General features: G+C 36.7%; 2 protein-coding genes across 13 annotated transcripts in view; both read left to right on the top strand.

Moving 5' to 3' along the window:
• Positions 1-3,060, top strand: part of LOC123746059 (longitudinals lacking protein, isoforms H/M/V) — a 182,315-nt gene extending 179,255 nt beyond the window's left edge. Inside the window, exon 6 of the mRNA XM_045727264.2 lies at positions 2,638-3,060. Coding sequence (XP_045583220.1) covers positions 2,638-2,886 — 249 coding nt within the window. The 3' untranslated portion in view covers positions 2,887-3,060. The remainder of the gene's footprint in view (positions 1-2,637) is intronic.
• A 3,055-nt stretch (positions 3,061-6,115) lies between these two features.
• LOC123746062 (longitudinals lacking protein, isoforms H/M/V) overlaps positions 6,116-23,128 on the top strand; it is a 142,035-nt gene continuing 125,022 nt past the window's right edge. For 10 of the 12 annotated variants that reach the window (XM_045727289.2, XM_045727287.2, XM_045727293.2 and 7 more), the window contains exons 1-5: positions 6,239-6,396; positions 10,010-10,119; positions 11,433-12,125; positions 12,312-12,569; positions 13,344-13,427. In XM_045727289.2, the coding sequence (XP_045583245.1) occupies positions 10,039-10,119; positions 11,433-12,125; positions 12,312-12,569; positions 13,344-13,427 (1,116 nt within the window). In that variant the 5' untranslated portion in view covers positions 6,239-6,396; positions 10,010-10,038. Of the gene's footprint in view, positions 6,137-6,238; positions 6,397-6,542; positions 6,793-10,009; positions 10,120-11,432; positions 12,126-12,311; positions 12,570-13,343; positions 13,428-23,128 lie in introns of those variants that run through there. The other 2 variants (XM_069314225.1, XM_045727288.2) reach the window with 2 other exon arrangements.

A 23,128-nucleotide genomic window follows, 5' to 3' on the forward strand; every position in this document is an offset into this window, starting at 1 on the left:
GATTGATTTAATATTCATCAGGAAAGAAGAAGAGATATTTGACATTCAGTACCTTCCTCCCTTAGGTAAGCAGGACTATGTCCTTTTGGAAATAAAATATGTAGTACATTATAATCTAGAAGAGGATGGGGAAAATTAAATGGTTGAAAAACTTTATTTCAGGAGAGGACAATATGGGGGAACAGCAAATACAGTACTGTAATGAATTTGTATGTAAAGATTTGTTGTTAGGCAAAGATATAAATGGATTCATATGCCAAATTTTTTTAGATATATGATAATGGTATGTACAACAAAATTTATACCAAGACAGAGTGCAGACCTAGAAAGCAGGATGGGTTCAACATAAATTGTGAGAGGGCCAGAAAACGAGACAAAAACAATGGAATCAATATAGGAAGAAGTCTAACTCCCAAATAACAGAGTACATAGAGGTGCCTTAAGATGAAGAAAACTACTAAGTAGACACAAGGCAATTGACCCAGATGGAGTTTCACATTGGGTTCTGAAAGAATGCGCATCTGAGCTGAGCACCCCACTTCAGTCGATTTTTCAGTTATCTTTGTGTACTGGAGTCTTGGCAGACACCGTACTGTATATGAAAAAAGGCATAGTTCCACTCTACAAAAATGATAGCAGAGAAAACTCTCTTAATTACAGACCTGTATCATTAACAAGAGTGGTAGTCAAAATACAAGAAAAAACAATTTTAAACAGTAAGATCCTGTGTAACAAATCTATTTGTTTTGATGATTGAGACACAGATTGTACAGGAAAAGAGATGACTGGGGTGGCTGCATCTATTTGGACTTAAAAGAAAAAGGCTTTTGACAGTCCCACATAAAAGGTTGTTCTGGAAACTGGAAGATACTGGAGGAGTGACATATTTTAATGTCACGTATTGTCATATGAACAATAAAAAAGTACAGTACTGTTTTCTTGAGAGAAAATTCTTTTTAGGGGTTCCTGAATGCAATAGATTCTAACAGGAGAAACACAAATTCAGTACAGTACTGTATATAGAAATGAGATTAATATTCATAATGTATAATATACAAAATAGATTATGAGTTCACCACTTAGTTGGTTAAGCACCATCGAGTCTGGCTAATTACTGATTGGGTGACCATGTGAAAAACATCACCATTAAATAAGGAAACCTCAATAAGCTTAACAGGCTTGCTGCCCCATCAGTAGTATACAAAATCATATCATTTTTAAATTTACCATAAAACTTAATGGCTACTATACAGTACATATCTAAAAAGTCACAAATGTTAAATGTTTGCCAATACAGTAATAAAAAACTAGCATAATAAATATTTACATTTTACAATCTTACTTAGGTTAGATTTGCTCTTCAGACAAAATTAGTGAATAATTGTTTTTAAGATTGAGTTGATTCATTAAATTCCTACTAATCTATTTAAAGTCAACTTTTAGCTTCAGTCATGTGTCTTCACCCCAGCACAATTACCTAAGCGTAGTTACAGGATGAAATCTATGCTCGTGATGTCCTGTCTTCCCAGTAGACTTTGTCATATGATGATTTAAAACTACTGACAGTTTTGGCATCTAACACCTTATCACTAAACTTGTTCGAACTGTCTACCACTATTTAAAAAAAAAAAAAGTTTTTTTTTGGCATCTTGGCTTCCTTAGATTGAATCGATGACATCTTGTTCTTGACGTTGCAGTTTTCAAGAATTCCTCTGTCAATTTTGTTGAGTGTGGACACTTGTTCCTGCATAAGATGAAACTTGCCAGTACTGTACACATCATCCCCTTGTACGTCACCTATATTTCACATCATAAAAATAATTGTATTATCAAAATCAGCTAAATCTTTGAGAGTTGCTGCAGAAAGCTTTAGATAGACTTAACTGACAGTTCAGGCTCTGTTACATAGTAATGGGAAAGTCAGGTCAGACATTTTTGGTTTAGTAGCATAAAAGCATTAAAATGTATACTATTTTAAAAAACACTTAATTAATAATAATAATAATAATAATAATACAGTAATAATAATAACAATAATAATAATAATAATAATAATAATAATAATAATAATAATAATAATAATAACAATAATAATAATAATAATAATATTAATAATAATAATTTATTGTATAGGGGGACAGGCAGCCAGAGTGTATTCATACACGTGAGGCTTATATCGAGGTCTCCCCCCACCACCCTAAGTCGAATTACTGACCTACCCAGGATGCAACCCCACAACACCTACTTACTTCCTGCTAGGTGAACCTGGACATTAGGTGATAAGAAATGTGTCCAACCATGTCTGTCCCGCCTGGGATTCGAACCTGGAATTCTCGATTGTGAGTCGAGAACGAACCCGACTGTAGTCCCCGGACCCTTTACTATATTAAACCCCTAGCAAAATGTTTTAATAACTATTTGAGCAGGTTCTTTTGGCTTAATGGTTAAATACTGCAATGATTATTATAACATCATTTTAATGATACCATATGCAAATGCAGTAAATTTCTTACTCACAGACTTTTCAGCTGTTGTATACCTGTATTTACCAATGATATACAGTATATCATCTGCTATATTTTTGCTAGTGATTCTGCTGTGTACTTCTAACAAACCATTTAATTTTGTCTTTCTCAGATAATACGTTCATGGGGTGGTGGAATATCACCATCTGCTGCTACCCGTCGCAGGGACCACACCTGTCCAGTATGCAGCAAGGCCTTTGAGACTCGCTACAAGCTGGAACGCCACCAACGGACCCATACTGGAGAGAAGCCCTATGCCTGTCCATACTGCCCTCACCGCTGTAACCAACGAGACAATCTCAAGGCTCACATTGCCAGCAGACACAGGGAATTCTATGATCCTGTTAATTTTGAGTTTTAACTGTTTCTGATATTCATATATTAAAAAACTGTGGATACAGGCTATTACTGTACTCTTCCTTTCATAATTCTCCCAGTTATTAAAATTATTAACCAAATTGAAGGGAAGACACGTTTCTTTGTGAGATTTAGATTGATATAAATTATATACACATAATAAAGATTATGTTATATAAATATTGTTTTTTTAACTTGTACAAGAAAACTTTCCTGTTGAGGATTATATAATACACACATGACTGCATAAACACAGCCCTATCCATAAATAGAAAACAGTTCAGATTTTAGCCCAATATTATTTTACTGAACCAATTCACACAGCATGGGGTGAGTTTATCCAACAATGAATTAATAAAAAAGTGTATACCCCCTTTGGTGTCTTATTTGTTAACTTGTACATGGGTACCATCAAACAGAAAGTCATTGTTGACATGGGCCTAAGGCTGAGTGTATACTGTATATATGAAGACAACATATTCCTGCAGATACCTGATATTGAGCACTTGCTGCAACTTAAGGATGCAGACTGGACATTGGGGGAGGCATTATACATAAAGTAAACCAAGCCATGCATCTTGTCTCAATTGGCGAGCTTTCGCTTGATTAACAACAAATGCACATGGGGCTCCTAGCATTCCCGCTGGTTCTCGCAAATTCTTGGACACCTCCGACAATGCAAATAACTTTTTTTTTTTTTAAAGATGCTAATGATGCTGGGATGTAAAGGGGTGACTGCTGTAATGTTGCAAAGCATTGATTTTTGTTTTTTAGACAAAATTAGAAATAAAGTGAAAAAATTTGAAAAAAAAAACAAATGTCAAAAAGGTTTGTTCAGTGTATGTCAGGTAGGCTGCTCCATTTTCTTGAAGAAAAATGAAAAATAATTTTTTTTTTTTTTTTAACAAATTTGAAAAAAGGAAAATGTCATAAAAGGTTTGTTCAGTGTAAGTCAGGTAGGCTAATCTATTATTTAAAAAATTGAATATCATATTGGTGTTTTTTGGCAGTAGAACAGATTAATTTTATTTCCATTATTTGAAAAGGAGAAATTTGTTTCAAAAGACGAGCATTTCACATGACGAGCTCAGTGCCGGAACGGATTAAATTCATTAATCGAGGTTCCACTGTATATATTTATTTATTTATTTATTTATGCATATACAAGAATGTACATAAGGAATGTGAGGATACAAATATGGTAATTACAGTCTTGTAAAGCCACTAGCACGCGCAGCGTTTCGGGCAGGTCCTTAATCTAAGAAAATTTTAAGGAGGTAAATACTTGCAAAATTATAGACAAAAAATGATAACAGATTACATGAAATGAAAAAAAAGATGAGAGAAAATTGTAGGTACAGTATATTAAAGCACATAGGTAGCTAAGATTGATTGCAATGACAGCTTGAATGGTAGTTGACAAAAAAATTGGTAGGCATAATACAGCAGAAACAATATAAGATTGGTTGCAATGACAGCTTGAATGGTAGTTGATATACATACAGTATGCGGAAAATCCACAGAGAAATGGGAAAGGGAGATGAACGTTTTTGGCTGATCAAAGCCGTTAGCAACACCAGACTAAGAGAAAACATAGGAAGGGTGATGGCCAACAACTGGAACCTGACCACCCATCCCCAGGGGAAAGAATTACCCAGAAACAATTACACAGAATTCAAGCTTATCTATACCTGTTTCTGGGTAATTCTTTTCCTGGGGATGGGTGGTCAGGATCCATAGCAGCATTTAAAACACACGTTAGGCTTATATCGAGGTACCCCAAAGGTCGAATTCACCCTGCCCTGGTGATGCTCTATTACTCTCTCATCTATCCTTATCTCAATTATGGTATTTGTGCTTGGGGTTCCACTACACAAAATCAATTATGTCCTCTAATTATTCAACACAAAGCTGCTATTCGAACAATATCTAACTCTGGCCCCAGACATCACTCGGTACCCTTACTCAAATCTTTGAATATATTAGATATTAAGTCACTGCACATGCTCTCATGTGTACTATATATATATTTAAAACTCTGAACTGCAATGTCAATCCTGACCTTAAAAGTTTCCTAGAAGGTTGTAACAGAACCCATGAGCACCACACCAGAAACAAATACCTATTTGATATTTCAAGAGTGCGACTTAACCAAACTAGAAATGTTCTACAACTCAAGGGACCCAGAATGTGGAATGACCTTCCCAGTCATGTCAAAGGCTGTACCTCTCTCAACCAGTTTAATTTTTTTTTTTTTGTGATATATACAAGAGTTGTTACATTCTTGTTAGAGTGAAACCAAGTGTAGTAGCATAAACCCCATGTAAGTAACCCCAAGTAAGTATGTGTAAGTAAGTAAGTGTGTGTAAGTAACCCTAAGTAACCCCATGTAACCTACCTTACCCCCTTAATGTCAACCCATGTCTTGCTATTTTTTAAACATTGCTGTTTGTTCACCAACTTGTACAATTGCTGATTTCTGCTATGGTTACCCCCCCATTTTTTTAATTTTTATTCCTTCTTTCAACACAATTTATACCTAATCCCAATTACTATTAAGTGTTAGTCAAAGTGTATTTCCCCCCCCCCCCCATACCTTGCCCTAAATGCTATGCGTATTAGTGGCTTTAAGTATTGTATGTACTAGCTCTATAAATCCAACATAGGTGGACAGGGGCTTTATGTGATAGGAAACGCGTCCATCACTTTATGTCCTGATATCTTATTCTAGGATTCGAACCCAGAAATCTCGATTGCGAGTCGAGAATTAAACCAACTGTACTTTCGGGACAATATGTATGAATGTGTGTACTTTTGTCTAAATAAATTAATAAATAATTAAATAATAATGATGATAATAATAATAATAATAATAATAATAATAATAATAATAATAATAATAATAATAATAATAATAATAATAATAATAATTCATAATATATACAAAGGATCAGTGGTTACTTAGTAGGTACAACATTTGTATATTTTTATAAAGCTTTATTAAGAGTTTCAGGCCGAACTTAAAATAGTGACTGAAGTGAGTTTCAAATATATTGGGGGTAATGTCTAATACATCAACATAGTTAATGATGTGGTTTCTTGGGTTTACAAGCCACAAATTTTAGTAGCTCATTATTAAAATATTAAATGAGATAGGGTCGAGGGTACGACTATTATTATTAATGAGTAGATATTTACAAGAGCTTCAATCATTCAGTGAAGTCAAATCGGCGTCTGTGTACTGGACCTACTAGGTACGGCTTGTGCACTGGACGACTCTCCCCTTTCTTTTTCACATATACTAGTATTTAGGTCACATTTCTTACTGGTTTTATAATATTGGAGTCATTACATATTTCTCATGAGATATTTATTGTTTTATATCTTTATCTGTGTAGTATGACTACCCCTTTTTGTTCAAAACATAAGACGTTTATAAGATAGTTATAAACAAAATGAAGGAAAGGTCACGAAAAATCATTTGAGGCACCCTGAAGAACCTTACAAATCCTAGGTAAGACTTTGAGTTCTACCCCGGAAATAGCTTGAAAGGGATGGAATAATGATAGACCGTCGTATGGAAGAGGAAATGGCAAGTGGAAAAGCGGAGGAGAGAGTAGAGGTGGGGTGAAAGGCAAGGGTGGGAGTGGGAAGGAGACGGCCGCCTCCTCTGGCTCCTGCACCTGGATCTAAGATTTCTTTTATCAGCAGTGATGATTTGTGAGGACGGGGCCCCCCCCACACAATGGTCTCCAGTAGTGCAGGGGCTCCCCCCACTCTGATCTTCAGTGGTGGAGGAGTTGAGGCCGAACACTGGCTTGCGTTTGAACTTGGGTTTGTGTGATGGTGAACGTCAGGCCCTAGTTACAGTTTTAATGTTTGAATCTCTTGAGATGAGTTCTCTGTGCAGGTATATATCTCATTTATTATTGCTAGAGTTCTTATTTTCCTACTAGTGTTCAGTTAATTTTACTGCTAATGTGGTATTCCTAAAGTTAAATGTGATTGCTCTCACTCTTTATATTGTGAGGTGATCACAAATTGGTCAATTTTTGTTATTTATGCACAAGAAGGTACATTAGGTTGTGAGCGTACATAATACTGGTGTTCTTACAGAGCCACTAACATGCACACAGTTTCGTGCAGGTTAACTAACTTAACTGTTAACTAAACTTTACCTAACCTAATACGAGCCTGTCCTCAGATAAATCCATTACCATAAGACGTCACACGCACCATCAAACCACTTGGATAGTTATCTAGATATTTGTGATGGTCAGAAAGCATATTACGGTTCCAGTAATAATCTACATGTAAAATGGCAAGTGAATCTTTATCCTGAACAGATTATTCTCAAGTTAAAACTTTTTTGTATTATAACTAGGTGGTTTAAAATATAAGAAGTGTATATAGAGAATGCTTTCTTTGACGAATTTGATTTTCTGTAAATGAAATTTGCAGGAATTCGGTTTCCTCAACACATTTCACATTGTCAGCAATACATCGTGTTAACATAACCAAATGTAATGAAACCTAACCTCACCAAAGTTTAACCCAAGGTAAACTGAATCTAACCATGGATAGATAGTAGATAATAACACAAATTATGTAGTCATTCCGAATCCATTGCCTTGAGTGGATCTCCTCCCTGAAGACAGGTTGCTTAATATATATACATACATAAACATTATAAGGTTAATACATTATCCTTGTAGTTATTGCTGAACTCGATCCCTGTTTTTGTTTGTTTACATGTATAAATGTAGTTATTCAACACGAATGCATAGTGTATGAACTTAATTATGTAAAAATAATCTTAGAAACATCCAAGGTCAATATTAGTTCTCTGCCTCACACCACTATGTCAAAAAACCACGTGTCTGGTATTGACAGATCTGGCTGGACACATCACCCGCCAACCTTCTACAGCACACCTTACCAGTAATCATTTTTATATATAGTTAGTTCCACTTCTTCCAACATTTGAGGGTCCAAGTAGCACAGTCGGGTTCTTTCTCAACTTAAAATCAAGAATTCCAGGTTCAAATCCCGGGTGAAACTGAAATGCTTGGGTGCATTTTTTTTTACCTAATGCCATTCTTCACCTTGTAAGTAGGTACCCAGGAGTTAGCGTGTTGTGGGGTTGCGTCCTGGGGAGGGTCAATAATTCGACCTTGTGGAGGAACCTCGATACAAGCCTAATGTGTATAAATATTCTGTGTATAAAAATTCTGTGTGTGTGGCGGCCTGTCCCCTGACATGAATTATTAATTATTGAATTGGTCTCGATTCACATTGAGAATTCCATGGTCGTACCACCGGCAGGACAGAAATTGTTAGGCACATTTCCGGTCACCTAATGCTTCTGTTCACCTAGTAGTAAATAGATATCCAGGAGTTATTCAGCTAGTTCTGGGGTTGCAACCTGAGGAGAGTCAGTATAGTTTGACCCGGGGGGAGGGGACCTCGTTATAAGCCTTAAGATGTGTATGTTTGCACAGGCTGCCTGTCCCCAACAAAATGAATTATTATTTTGCATCCAAATTATTCATTCTATATATATTATAAATTACTATTAATAACCTATATTATTTTTATATTTGTAAGATTAATCCTTGGACAGTGGCTATAGCAAAATGGTCATTCCTGTCTATGCACAAAAATATATAAATTTCAAAATAATAAATTTTCATTATAGAATTATCAACTTGCATGCAGAATGTAAGAAAAACATGAAAATGAGCGAATATTTATCATTTTACTGGGTGTAGGCACTCTCGAAGGTTGAATAATGGCTGTATCTTATGTTCTGTCAACACAGTACACGTACCTGGCTTTGCTGACACTTCCTGTGTTCTGCTCGGATATTTCTCTGATTGTTTATCACTTGTTTCTCTTTATTTAGAGTACATATGTGTTTGTTGAATAACTTGAGAACTCGCATAATTCACATAACACACGATAATGTTTGAATTGACTACTTGAGTATATATATACCAAGGTTTACTTGGTATATTTCATTACAACCAGTATAGAGTAGTGACAGGATATAAACATAATATTGAATGGTGTTAGGCTCTGGTCAATGACATATGGCTTAATTGGCACCATATGGGTGAGAGTATAGATTGAAACAAAGGCATAAGCCACCAATGTGGCACCCATAGATGATGGCAGGTTCCTAGTACAGTACAGTATACATAAACACATGATAATGGTTCAATTAATGATTTGTTGACCTGGTATACCTCATGACAATGAAAAGGAGTTGTGGAAAGCATATGAACATCATTGGTATACATATCATATAGTTATGATGGAATTTTATACAATGACGAGGACTGTATTCCTCTAGTATCATTCATGACGATAACTGCATTTGCCTTGTAACGTACCAATGAAATGATAGCAGGATTTTTTTCATGGGTCAAGGTAAACTCCATTACATCAACAGAGAGCTTTTATATCCCTATTTGCATCATACATGTAAAACCCAAACGAAATTGTTTAAATCGTCATGTGATAACCGCATTACCCCATGAATCATCATGTGACAATAACCTTTGTCCAAGTGTTAGTGTACAGAGTCGTGTAATAATTAACCTAGTAATGTTTATTTTAACAGATTTCTGTTAGATATCATACAGGTTTCAATATGTTTTGGAGTATATTTGAGAGAGTTCCTGGCATTTTTGGGGTTTTCATTCTATGCACCGGTGAAGGCACTAAAGGTGTGTTGCCACTGATGTATAGTGTCTGGCAACCATCTATAGACTAGTAACCATTCTTAGATGGTTAACTTTCTCACTTGTGTTGCCTGTAACCATTATATTGTTTATTTTTGTTGTAAGTGGGTTGTAAAATAGCTTAATATTTTGATAAATTATTTGAATAGTAAAATAAATTATTCACCACATTTATGAAAATCCGAGATTAAAATTTTTCTCTAGCTCAACATGTTAACTTATTTTTCAATATATTATTTATTTGAAGTGTGTAACATTAATTTTGTTTTAGAGTGTGAACCATATTTATGAATACACAGCAGCTGTTGGAGTAGGTAGATGCTATTAAAATAAACAACCCTTATTTTAATTTTATTTAATAATTATTTGCTTTTTCCCCAGACTTTTTGCAGTAGACTTGTAGAGTTGCCATGGATGGTGGTTTACTGTCCCTTAAGTGGAACAACCATCGCTCCACTTTCCTTCATGTTCTCTCCACTGTCAGGCGGAAGGTAATGATTTCATAGTACATACAGTATTATATTGTATTAACTCGTTGATTCTAAATTGGGTTCATCGTTAGTTTCACATGAAATTGTCAAGTCATAATTATGTACATTATACAAATAAATTGTTGGGTATCCTTTGTTGGGAAACAATATGGTATCAAGGTTATATATTAGTATTCCCCAATAGGGATGGATGCCGTGTGTGTTATATAAAAAAATTCAACTTGCCATATTAACTATATCTTATCGATGTTTTGAGAATGAGGTAAACCATCTCACTTAGTTCATGTGCTAGCCTCTAACCAAGGTAATCTTTAAAGATTAACTGGAAAAGTACTGTATTGACAATTATAGTACATCCATTTTTACTACATAAATCTTTGTGGGCTACATGAATTTTATTGATTAAAATAGAGAAAATGCAGTACTGTATATGTATTAATGAGTTGTAAATGTAAAATATTCAACTGTATTACTTATGACATGCCTAGAGGCTTTCTAATGTAAAGATTATTGGCTCGATCAAATCCCTTAAAACCCCAGGCCACCATAATTACGATGCCATGAGTACTGATACAACAGGACACCATAACACACCACTGACACAATGCACTTTTCACACCTTTAATCCAACATCACACTGCACCTTAAACACAATAATTGTCTCCTGACACCTCCAGCACCTGGTCACCCCTCACCCCACCCTCTTGGCTGCAGTGGGTAAAGTGGAATAAAATGTGTATATGAAATAAATGAGAAAGGGTTTATTTATCGTAAAGTAATTTTTTGATCTCTTATGATAGATTGTACATGTAGTTATGAAGAAGTTTTAAAGAAGAGTAACTGAAGTGCTAGGTTCACATTAACCAAGTGGAAAAGGTTCTATGATTGAACCTAAGACAGACTGATCATGTCTTCTGTAAACAAGAGTATCTCAGGAAAATATTCTCCAGTTTATTCCAACCTCATTGGCGCCAATGTAAATAATACCACCTCATGCACATCTCTAGGTGGTCAACCCAGTAACTATTGGCCTACAGCATCCACCCAGCCAAAGACTGGGCAGCCAACCAAGGGAGGATATCCATCATTTCCAATTAAATGACTTGGCAAACTATAGCCCGAGTACAAGGGGGGGGGTAAATAAATTAAACAACATTGAAAATAGTATTATTGCCTGTATGTACAGTTCATAGTAAGTCCCAACTCATTGGAAGTGAGACAATCATATTCTCATATTCTTAATAATTGGTTCCTTATTTTTCCCAATGAAGTCTTATTGTTTTAATGGTTATTTTTGTGTTTTTCTGTTTTAGGAGTCATATTGTGATGTGACTGTTGCCTGTGATGGAAAATTCTACCCGGTGCACAAACTGGTGTTATCAACATGCAGTGATTACTTTGAACAAATGTTTGAAAGAACAAACTGTAAACATCCAATAATAGTGTTAAAAGATATTAGACATGAGGACTTAGAAGCTCTCTTGAATTATATGTATGTAGGTGAAGTGAATGTGTTACAAACTGACCTGTCTGGACTTATTAAGGCTGCCGAGTGCTTAAGAATAAAAGGGTTAGCTGTCCCAGACGAGTCACCGAGTGAATCGGAGCCTACACAGGATGGTAAGAGAAATATACCATGGACTGGCGATGGACCTGAGGCTAAACGTAGAAGACCGGAGGAAGCCTCTCCTGTTTCACAAAGAACAGGTCAGACTCCAAGTGACAAGGGAGGGAGGGATCTTATGACAAGGTCTCCTGCAGGTTACAGAGAGCCATTCAGAGTACCCTCCAGGGCAAGAGAACCAATCAGAGTCCAATCCAGTCCTAGTCCAGTACCTGTACCACGAAGTCCAGAGACTCACTTACCAAATGCTGCTGTTACTGAATCCCCTCCTGAAGTACCACACCCTGCCTCTCATGATTCGGGATCTACCACCCAAACGGATAGTACTACACAAGGGCCCTCAAATACTAGTAATGAATTAGCTGGCACCACAGATAATACGGTAAGTTTCCTTTTTTTCTCCAGCTATCTTTGGCAGTTTGATAGTCACCTTTTTTAAATAAAATAAGTAATATACAGTTTTTAAAATTTTTGGCATGACAAATTTTGCTCATATAGCTGAAAAAAAATATTTCACTGTTAATATTTCAATATTGAACTTTAAAATTAATTCACTCTTAACACACAGTTGGTTATGGATGATCCCCTAGTCAAAGAAGAACCTCAGGATGAATACTCAGAAGCTGATGATACCAAAGAATCCATTCCATCAGCAGACTCTGATCCCAGTTTAAATTATTCCCTTCATGGTGATCACTCGGGCAGCCTAGCAGGAGAGACTGCAAGTACAGGATTTAATCCTCCCAGTATTAGGCCCACCAATCAGCCACAAACTATGGAAGATCTTGTTGCGCAGGCTCTTCCTGGAGCATCAGGCCTTCAAGGAGTAAGTTTGTATTATAATGCTAATTTTAAAGTATATACAATATTAGAGGAAGTTCGTAGGAGCGATGATGAGGGTTTGAACCTATTTCCCATGCACACACACTCTAGCGACTAGACTACGACAAGGTAAAATACCATGCCGTGGTCTAGTTGCTAGCGTGTGTGTGTGTGTGGGAACATCCACCGCGTAGGTTCAAACCCTCATTACTGCTCTTACGGATTTTCTCATTGATGCAGTCACATTAGTGTGATTACTCTGTGTGTATTAGAGGAAGTGTTAGTTTTTTTCAGATTAAAAAAAATATGTTAAAAAATATTAAGGGAGTATATTAGGGAGTGTACCTAATATACAAGTTATTAGGTACTTTGGGTAAGCATACCTGTTTTTGTAAATTTTTCTAGGAAGACATAGTAGCTCCAAAGTGCTTAAGCACTTATGCCATATAGACTTACTAGGAGCCAGGAACAAAATCTGGCTCTCAAAGAAGCGAGGAGGGGTTAAGAGATTAGATATTGTCCTAAAACTGAGGAAAGCAACCAGAAAGACAAAAGAAAGCTTAGAAAACTGAAAACAGTACTTGAAAAGTTTTTCATGTAAGTACTGTATAGTTAGTCTGATTTTTTTATTATGTATTTTGAATATTGGAGGGAATCGAGCAAAAATACTGTTTCTCTCACTTTATGCTATCTTAATGGTGTAGAAAACACCAATGATGTTTAATTTTGAGTTTAAAGGAAGAAATCACTGCTAATATTAATGTATTGTTATCTTCAGAAATCTTTGTGGGAAGGTGAACGAGGTCTACTAGGAATGCCTTTTGAAGGTTTCTCAGGAAACCAAACCAGAGCTTCGCAAATGGTGAGTATTCATTAACAAATATAAATGACCTTCCATAACTAGACTCTTTCTGATATTACCATTTCTCGTACTGTATTAAACTGGAATCTTGGTCATTTATAGGGGCTATTTCATCCAGACTTTAGGAAGATGATATTATTGTGGGAGTTGTGCACCTTCGTGTTTTTTTTTTTTTTTAATAAAGGTCTTTAGTGCTACAAATATCAACTACTGTACTTATTTTAATGCAAGCTTACCTTGTGGATAAAACTTGCTTAACAGATACCCTTGATTTGGTGGAACTTGTCCAATCCTAATTAGTTGAAATTAAAGCTCCACTTTTTTAACCCCAAAAGGACAGTTATTGTCATATGTTGATTCAGTGGGCAATGCAGTTATCATTCTTTGATTTTAAGTATTATTGTCTAATTTTTATAGCAGCTATGCTGATATACTGTAATAGCTATGTAGGTGAAGAATTAGGGGTGACATGATAAGGTTTACAAGTAGATGAATGGACATAACAATGGGGGTTATTAATAAGGTACTGTATTGAAAGTATCAACACAAGACAGAACACAAAACAATGGGTATAAAATGGATAAGTTTAGATTTAGGAAAGACCTGGGTAAATACTGATTCATGAACAGTTGTTGATTTGTGGAACCAATTACTGCGTAACATAATAGAAGTAGGATCCCTTGATTGTTCCAAGAGCAGGTTAGACATGTATTTGAATGAGACGGGTGGTTTTAAATAAGAGTTGCTTTTTACGGGACAATAGGCTTTCTGCAGTTACCTTCATTCTTATGTTCTTATGGATGTAGTGGAGTTTATCTTTACACATGGGAAAAGTTGTGCTATTGTTTCATAATTGCTTACCATATAAATGAGGTTATTGTTGCAAATGTTACTATGCCAATGCGATAATTTGTCATAGTATAAAATTGTTGCAATTATTGTATGTATACTGATTATCTTCATATGGTTTTTACAACTCTCTATGGTTGTAATGAAGTATACCAGGTCAACTAAGGAACTGCAGAAGGCCTATTGACCCATACAATGAAACTCCTATGTACCACCCACATTCATTTATATTTTGACCCATACAAGGCAGTTCTTATTTATATTAATCCAAACTCGTTCATATATTTGAATTAGTTTGAATGGATAAATGGGAGCTACCTCATATGGGCCAATTGGCCCATATGGGCATATGGGCCAATTCAGGAGTTTCCTTAATTATTATGTTTTTATTGATTCATTCATACATAAATACTGTCTTCATTTTTGTCCTGAACCACTTCTGCTTGCATTATCATCAATGCAATATGGCTGACTACTTACAGAGATCAGCAGACATTAAAGCTTATAGCAGCAACATGGAATTCTATGAATTCCTCCAGATTATTGGTCGTGTTTTAACTCAACATTTTAGGTGGGGAATTGGTCTCGATTCCATCAAATTTATGATGCATTGTTAGCATGAATATGTTTCTTTTAATGGGGCTGACAGATTTTATATGAGGCAAAAAGGATTACAGATACAACCACGTGTAGATTAAAATAACAAATTTATTACCCTTAATCATTCATACATGATTTTTTAAATTCTTGTTACAATTGTTCTCAAAGCTCTCAAATGGTACTTGTCCTACAGATAATACTTAAGCCCCATAAGGTGTCTTAATCTTAATATTGCAATTATGACGTGCTTCACTTATACAGCTTTGCAATGATTCAAAGGATTCAGTGGAGCTCCAATAGGATACTTGGGACATTAATTTGCAGGCACAGCAATACAGTCTGCACGTGTAAAAATAATCACATAATGTGCATGCTATACTTAATGGCACTCATGAGGTCATATTCAAGCTGGGCACACCAACCTTGAACTTGATGCTGCCTCTATTCTCCGCAGATACACTGCACAACTATTGCAGGTGTTTGCAATTTGGATCTAACTGGGCCACCACGCCCAGTTAGATCCCCCACATGCTCACAATCATGTGGGTGCCACGATTGTGAGAGAAATGTTACACAATAAAATTGTATGTACGTACTTGCATTTACATGCATATGCTGCGCCTCCTAACTTCAGAACCACTTTTAATTACATGGATAGTGAAATAATAAAGAAACTGTTCATGACTTGAGACCAAAATTGGAATTTGTGGCAGTTGTATGGTGCCCATATCTCAAGAAGCATGTCAATAAACTGGAAAAGGTGCAAGGTCGTACTACAAAATGGCTTCTCAAATTGAAAAACCCCCAGTTGTGAACATAGGCTAGAGGCGTTAAATATGCCAAAGCTAGAAGATGGAAGAGAGGCAATATCACTACCACCACCTTTGCATATTTTATTAATATTTGTAGTTACACCTAAATTCCTTTGGACAAGGACTGTTATTGTATATGGTGTAACAATATGAAATTTTGGCTGTTCTATGTTTATTTATGTAAATGTTAGTACAGTATTAATGTAATTTATAAAATATGTTGTGTTTAAGTTTAAAAGTTTTTAAGCTTGGATTAGGTAGGTGCTGCTAGCACAGCTGCATCCCGATGTGCAACAGTGGCTTGGGCAAACAATCCTTATTTAATCAAGCATTTGTATGCTCATCTGAACAACTTGCATTGAATACGAAACTGTTTGGACCATCTAGGAATTGATTAAATTGCATTTTTTTTTTTTTTTTTAGAGCAAAGACCCAATGTAATTACAGAAAGATAATGGGATTTCTTTATGGATTTTAGTTAACTCTGTTACACCCATATAAATGTATTATAACCGTATTTACATCATTCGTATAATAACTGGACAGTTATAATTAATTAAAATCAATATATGACGATAACTGACATTTCAGGGTTAAACAAGCTCAACTACGACACATAGAGGACCACATGTTTCTGGATGCCTCAGAACTGAAACTGTACAAATAACTGTTGTAAACATAAAAGTGGCACATCATCCTAAAAGTTTGTGGGAGAAATACCACTAATTTTATGGGAAATAATAAAAAATTTCATACCCACCTAAGTGAGACATTCTGATCCACTTGTGAAGTTGAAGGATACTGATATTTAATAGCTATGTAAATAGTGGGGGTGGTAGATGTTCATGATGGGTTGATTGAAGTATGGAAATTGAAGGTGATGAGGTGCTTCTCAAGTGTTGGATCATCATGTGATGAACCAATTGTACACGCTTCTCATCTCCCAAGTGTCAAAGTCTTTGTGACCTGGCTCCAAAAACTTTAGAATGGCTTTGAACTGTCTTAATTTGCTCTATGAGTCCTCTTTTCCTCTTCTATTTCCTCTCCATCATCCTCATCCTGGTTTTCCTCCACTTTCTGCTTATTATCTGCAATTAAATCTGTAATTAAATGTATAATTTTGCCATCAGTCAGGTTTTGAAAAGCTGGGGCATCTGAAAGTATAGTTTTGCTCACTTGGTATTCAATGCATGCATTTCTAGGGATGCCACGCTCAACCCACATTATTACTATAGTTAATATTTCTTCTCAAAAATCATCACTGAATGCTTTCTTGTAGCTTCTACATGGGAAACTATTGGCAAAAAAATTATTTTAATTTACAGTTGATGTAATAGGCAAATGTTATTAAATTATGGGGACTGAACATTTTAGTGCCGCACATCACACAAAAACATTGTGACGTTTTGCTGCTGCTGCTCTAACTCCCCATTTTCTCTCTCACTTTTTTTGGACCACTCACCACTTTATTGTTAACTTTATTCGAGCAATCCCCACACGAAAAAACTAAATTTCAAGACAAGTTGTGTCTGGAAAGCACATGGCCGTCTATTATTTTACCCTAATATTTTATTTATTTGAATCGTTAAGATATCAAACTCAGACATACAAAATGCATGGTCATTAATCTACAAGACAGGCAAGAATGCTCGTAGTAAGGAAGTTCTTAATCGTAAAGTACCAAGTAAACTCGTATACTGTATAATAACATTCTCAAACCAAAGAAAGAGCAGAAAGGAAGAACAAATATAGGCTATTCTCCTTATCGTCTCCAGGTTAAACAAGTGGAAATGCGTTATTTCCATCCAAGGGCTCTCCATTTCGCTGAGTTATAAACAGTTTTGGATAAATGTATCAGCAATATGGATCCTACAAGTACATCCTACAAGAATACAGTAAATAGATTCAGGTGAATCTTGTTTAATATTGCCCCGTTATAGCCATTTCATTGTTCCGTCGTTAGAAAAAATATGCTAATTAATTTAATGAAGTTAATAGATTTAAACTTTTGTGGTATCAGACTGGCAGTCTTGTTCTCTTGAAGTTAACTAATATGTGTTTCCATAACATTTCTCCTATCCTTTGAAGCTTACAGAAAATGGAGTATAATACAATATATGAGGGCTAACTTGTATATATTGTAAATGAAAACTATATTGTACAGTACTAAAACAAATTTATAAGTAGAAGAAAAAAGCAGCTGTTTGGGAGTTATTAGATGTTTTTGATAGGAGGATCAGCTGCAGCAGAAGAAGAAAGATAAAAGAAGACAGCCATGATGAGGATAAAGAAGATGATAAAGAAGATGATAACAGTCTCCGTGGTGTAGTGGTAAGACACTCGCCTGGCGTTCCGCGAGCGCTATGTCATGGGTTCGTATCCTGGCCGGGGAGGATTTACTGGGCGCAATTCCTTAACTGTAGCCTCTGTTTAACGCAACAGTAAAATGTGTACTTGGATGAAAAAACGATTCTTCGCGGCAGGGGATCGTATTCCAGGGACCTGCCCGAAACGCTACGCGTACTAGTGGCTGTACATGAATGTAACAACTCTTGTATATATCTCAAAAAAAAAAAAAAAAAAAAAAAAAAAAAAGGGGCAAGGAAGATGAACATAAAGAAGAGAAGAATGATGATGATGATGGACATGGAGATTTGAGATTTGGAGATCAAATATATCTCCCATCTATTCGGAGATCAAAGAGATGGAGATTTGAGTCCTAGTCATTCTTCCAAAAACCTTGGTGTGTGGTGTCAATGTGACAAGGTCTATAATTTTTGGCCAGTGCTTTGCATCGTCTTGTGTAGTGGATTTATATCTGCTGATTTAAGTGCTTCTGGTATCTCCCCTGTATCCTATTTTTTCTCTAAACTACACTGAGCCCTTGTGCTACTGGCAATTTACATTTCTTTCCATATGTGAAATTCCAATCTGGAGTTCCATTTATGTAAAGTCTGGGTCTGAGTGCATGGGCATGTTGTAAATTTTTTGTTCAAAACTTTCACCATTCGTATTGATACAGTATCAGTTATATTGTCAGAGGTGTGGATAGTAGTTTAAAGGCCAACTATTGAAATTAGAATACTGTACTGCTTAGAAAACCTCAGAAACCCTGCACCAATCATCTTCATTGGGGACTTCAACTTATGGCACCTAAAAATGGAAGAATGTAGCAAATACAGTTATATCTGAGAATCCCAGGAAGTCGCTCCAAACAAAGTCATATACAAATGACCTATTATGAATGTGTGTGACATTTTCCTTAACCCAGCAAATAGTAGAATGTTGACCAGACCACACACTAGAAGGTGAAGGGACGACGACGTTTCGGTCCGCTCTGGACCAGTTTCAAGTCGATTGTGTAGAACCAACTAGAAAAGAAAACACTAGACCTTATTTTCACAAAGAACAATGAATTGATCAGGAAAATAATGCTTAGAAATATGTTACTCCAATTACAATTAAATTGAAGTTCAGAAAAGCATGGACAATAGACCTACGTGATTGGTCCCAAATTCTAAAGGAGGAGAATTCAGCAAATTAGATTTTAATAATAAACAGATGAACTGAGACATAGTAATCAAAGGCCTCACAGAAATAAGCTGGGAAGAACAGCTAGAAAATGCAAGATTAAATCAATGCTTCAAAATAATAAGCTCAGTAGTTGTAGAAATATACTCAAACCACTTACCTGTAAGAAGAAGAAAAAGAGGAAGAAGAGATGCAGATTTCAACTGGAATGGCATTCCCTCTTGCAAGCTACAGGCTTGAAGGACGTACTTTAGAGTACAACTAACAAAACTAGTTCCTACTTTCTTATAAATAATGGGAGGGTATTTGTATATGTATATACTCCACAAAACACTTGACATAATATAAATCTTATTTTGCAGGGGGACAAGAACTACATCTTGGGGACAATTTTACAACTGGGTATTATTGAGCAGCACAGGATTATTTTACACTGAATATATATGGGGCAAAATAAGTTTTTTATGCATACCATGGGGTTGTCAACTTAAATGGGGGTGCATGGTAACCCACATATGAGATACAGTAAAATCATATACGGTGTCACCTCGACTTACGACTGCCCCTCCTTAAGAATTTTTTGAGTTACGACCTCAATTTCATCGAAAAATGCAGCTCGATTTGCAACCTTTGCCTCGACTAGTGACTTGTTGATACACGTATGGGTCAACTGAGTGCTCGCTTAGTACTCGATTGTGCTTGTAAAGCATTTCATTTTTTTTTTCTAACATAAAAGTAATTATTATACTGTATACCACGCCATGGGTTCCAAGAAAGTCAATAGTAAGATTCAACCTAAGAAAATAGTTGTGAGTAGTGGCAGTTGAGAATGTCCCTTCCTCGTTAAGAAAATGTGTGAAATATGGGAAGAATTGCAAAGTTTTATTGACAAAACTCACTCCGATAAAGCTGTAGCAGGCTGTTGCATTGAGCTTCTAAATGACAATGTAATGTCTCACTATAGACAAGTGTTTAAATGTAGGAGGAAAACAAGTGTCTTTAGACAGATTCTTAGTAAGGCAAGCAAGCAGTGAGCCACAAGCAGGTTCTAATGGTATGGCTGCAAAACGTAGCAGAGAGAGTACCCCGGCAAAGACATCACTGCCTGATGTTATAATGGAAGGGGACTCCCCTTCCAAATAGTAACACCTCTCCTTCTCCCCTTCCCCTCCCTCCTTACTATCTTCCATATGCCAACAAGAGTCCTCAATGAAGGTAAGATATACATACGGTATCGTAGCTAGTACAACAAGAGTGGTATTCAGTATACAATGTATTTTTAAGTTAATATTTTTGTGTGACACACAAAAGCAATAATAAAAAATAAAGTTTACTTAAAAGCAAACTACAAACTATATATACTGTATTTATATATATATATATTTATATTAATGGTGACAGCAGCGCTCCTCTGGTGGCCACCAGCAACTCGCATCAGCTGGTCGAGTTTAAATGGATTGCTGGCCCCTCAATGGGGGTTACCTACCTTGAGGTTACCTTGAGGTGCTTCCGGGGCTTAGTGTCCCCGCGGCCCGCTCGTCGACCAGGCCTCCTGGTTGCTGGACTGATCAACCAGGCTGTTAGACGCGGCTGCTCGCAGCCTGACGTATGAGTCACAGCCTGGTTGATCAGGTATAGAGGGGGGGTGACTCCATCAGCATAGGTCCACAGTCCTTCAACGGGTCGGTCACTCACGCCACTCGCTGTCTTCACCAGGCAGTAAATAACATATATGTGCTGTCTTACAGCCTAATCTACTCCTATGATTCCTAGAAACACTCTAGCAAATACCTAGATATATCAGTAGTCCTATCTTGCCTAATACCAAGGGAAAAATGGGAGGGAATAATGATCTACCTTAAAATGTCCTGCCCTCAGATGCCTGGACTCTGATGGTTGCCGGGGTTCGTCGGTCCCTCAGTCGTTCTTTGGTCCCTCCTTTGTTCTTCGGTCCCTCCGTCGTTCCAGATGAGTAACCAGTCCATAGGTGTCCTGAAGACACGTCATCTCTGAACTCACTCCCATAGTGAAGTTCCTGGTCGCTGGCTCGACCAGACACTGCTCACATCGTCTCCCTCCAGTACTCCATTACCGAGACCATATACTCATGGATCCGGATGCGTCTTCTCCCTTCTGAGTTCCCAGTAGGCGTGTTCCAATCACAGAAGCTTTGAACACCTCGGGAGTTCCACTGACGGCGAGCCACGCCTTACTCCTGCCGTAGCCACTCCCTCGACTCTTCCAAGACTATCAGCTCAGTCCTCGGCACCCTTACACCGCTGGAACTCGGCTTCCTCGCACTTCCCTAAAGTGTTGTAGTCTTATGAAGTCACTATGAACTTGTCAGGCTGTGTAACTTCACTGAATGTGGCTCCTGGACCTCGGAACTCGAGAGCTCAACCAGCACACGTCCACTCTCAATGAAGCGCCGCGAATCTCTGCGGGCTCAGCGCCCCCAGGCTCTGAGCCAGGTCTCCCGGTGACGTCACGGCGAACATTGATTGGTCAGTCACGTCACGTGACCTCGGCCAGCCAATCGCCAACCTGCTGGCCCCATCCACATCTAGGCGCCAAAATGAATAGAGGCTGCCATTTTGTATGTACAAGGGGCACAAACCTCCCCACCCTTACCTACCAAACTTATAAATGCTAATTTCTCCATTAATAAGTAACCATTTAATGAATGGTTACATACATACACAGCCTCATACATCAAAAGACTCCCTGCATCTCAGGGAACCTGCAGGGTTAGTGAATATGACTCTTAACACAGGCATTGGGGAGAAATAGTAGAGGGCACTTTAACACTGTGCAGATAAAAAAAAATATTTATACTAAAAACGTACTTTGAGTATACTTTATACTTTTGTGCAAAAAGTGCACAAAAATGTTTACTCCTTTTCAGCTTTGTAACCTCAATTTTCGTGCTACATCGTTCAATTTGATATCAAATTGTTCGCAGTAGAATGCTGTAAAGGGATATTTGTATATAAGAACATACAAGCCTCACTTTTCTATACTTTTGACGAAAACTCAATAACTTTTTCCTCATACGTGTTTCTTTCAATACTTTTGGCATGGATTGGCTTTGTTCTTGATCAGTATCCGTAATCGGTATCTTTAAAGCTCCTTGCTAAATGAGAATGATTTTTCTCATTTTCTGAGGTCACATTGCATGACAGGCAGATTCACAAACCTCCCGCTGTGTGCTGTAGATGTCTGCCTCTTGCTATGAACATCATAACTATCATTGTCTCTACTGATATTTGCACCTTGTACATAAATGTTTTTACAGTCAGGATCATTTGATACTATCATCGCAAAATAATTGAAGTTATTTTATTCATTATTAAGTGGTGCTGTTGCCCTGACATGGGTAGCTGTGCTATGAGGTCCAGCTGCATATGCCAGCGTTGGTCACGCTTGATAGTACTGAGGCTCTCACAACCAGGTGGGATGCAAACAATTTTTTTTTTTTTTTTTTCAAGATGGCATCTGTTTACTAGAGTCCTGAGGAACAGGATGTGAGCCCCATGTCCCTGCGGGAGTTTTGATTCTTGCAATGTACAGTACAGTACTAACAAATTATCGTAATTACATACTAGTGACATGAATATATTTGTGCGTATTTGTGTTCTACACATTCTGTGATACAAATATTACTTTCAGCCCAATGCATCATTGCACTTGAAAATCATGGTAAAAACATTAAAAAATGTGAAGAAAATATTCTGTATTCAGTTCGTGTAGTTATAACTTCATGAAAATATGCAAGGCTAGACTGAACTATGATAATTGGTTACAATATTATTACATCCACCAGAACTGCCTAGTGGTTTGTAATGTGTATAAAAATAGATAATTATATATAATTATATAATCTGAGATATATAATTTGTATATACAGTG

The sequence above is a fragment of the Procambarus clarkii genome, chromosome 78 (assembly GCF_040958095.1).
Source record: "Procambarus clarkii isolate CNS0578487 chromosome 78, FALCON_Pclarkii_2.0, whole genome shotgun sequence".
NCBI lineage: Eukaryota > Metazoa > Arthropoda > Malacostraca > Decapoda > Cambaridae > Procambarus > Procambarus clarkii.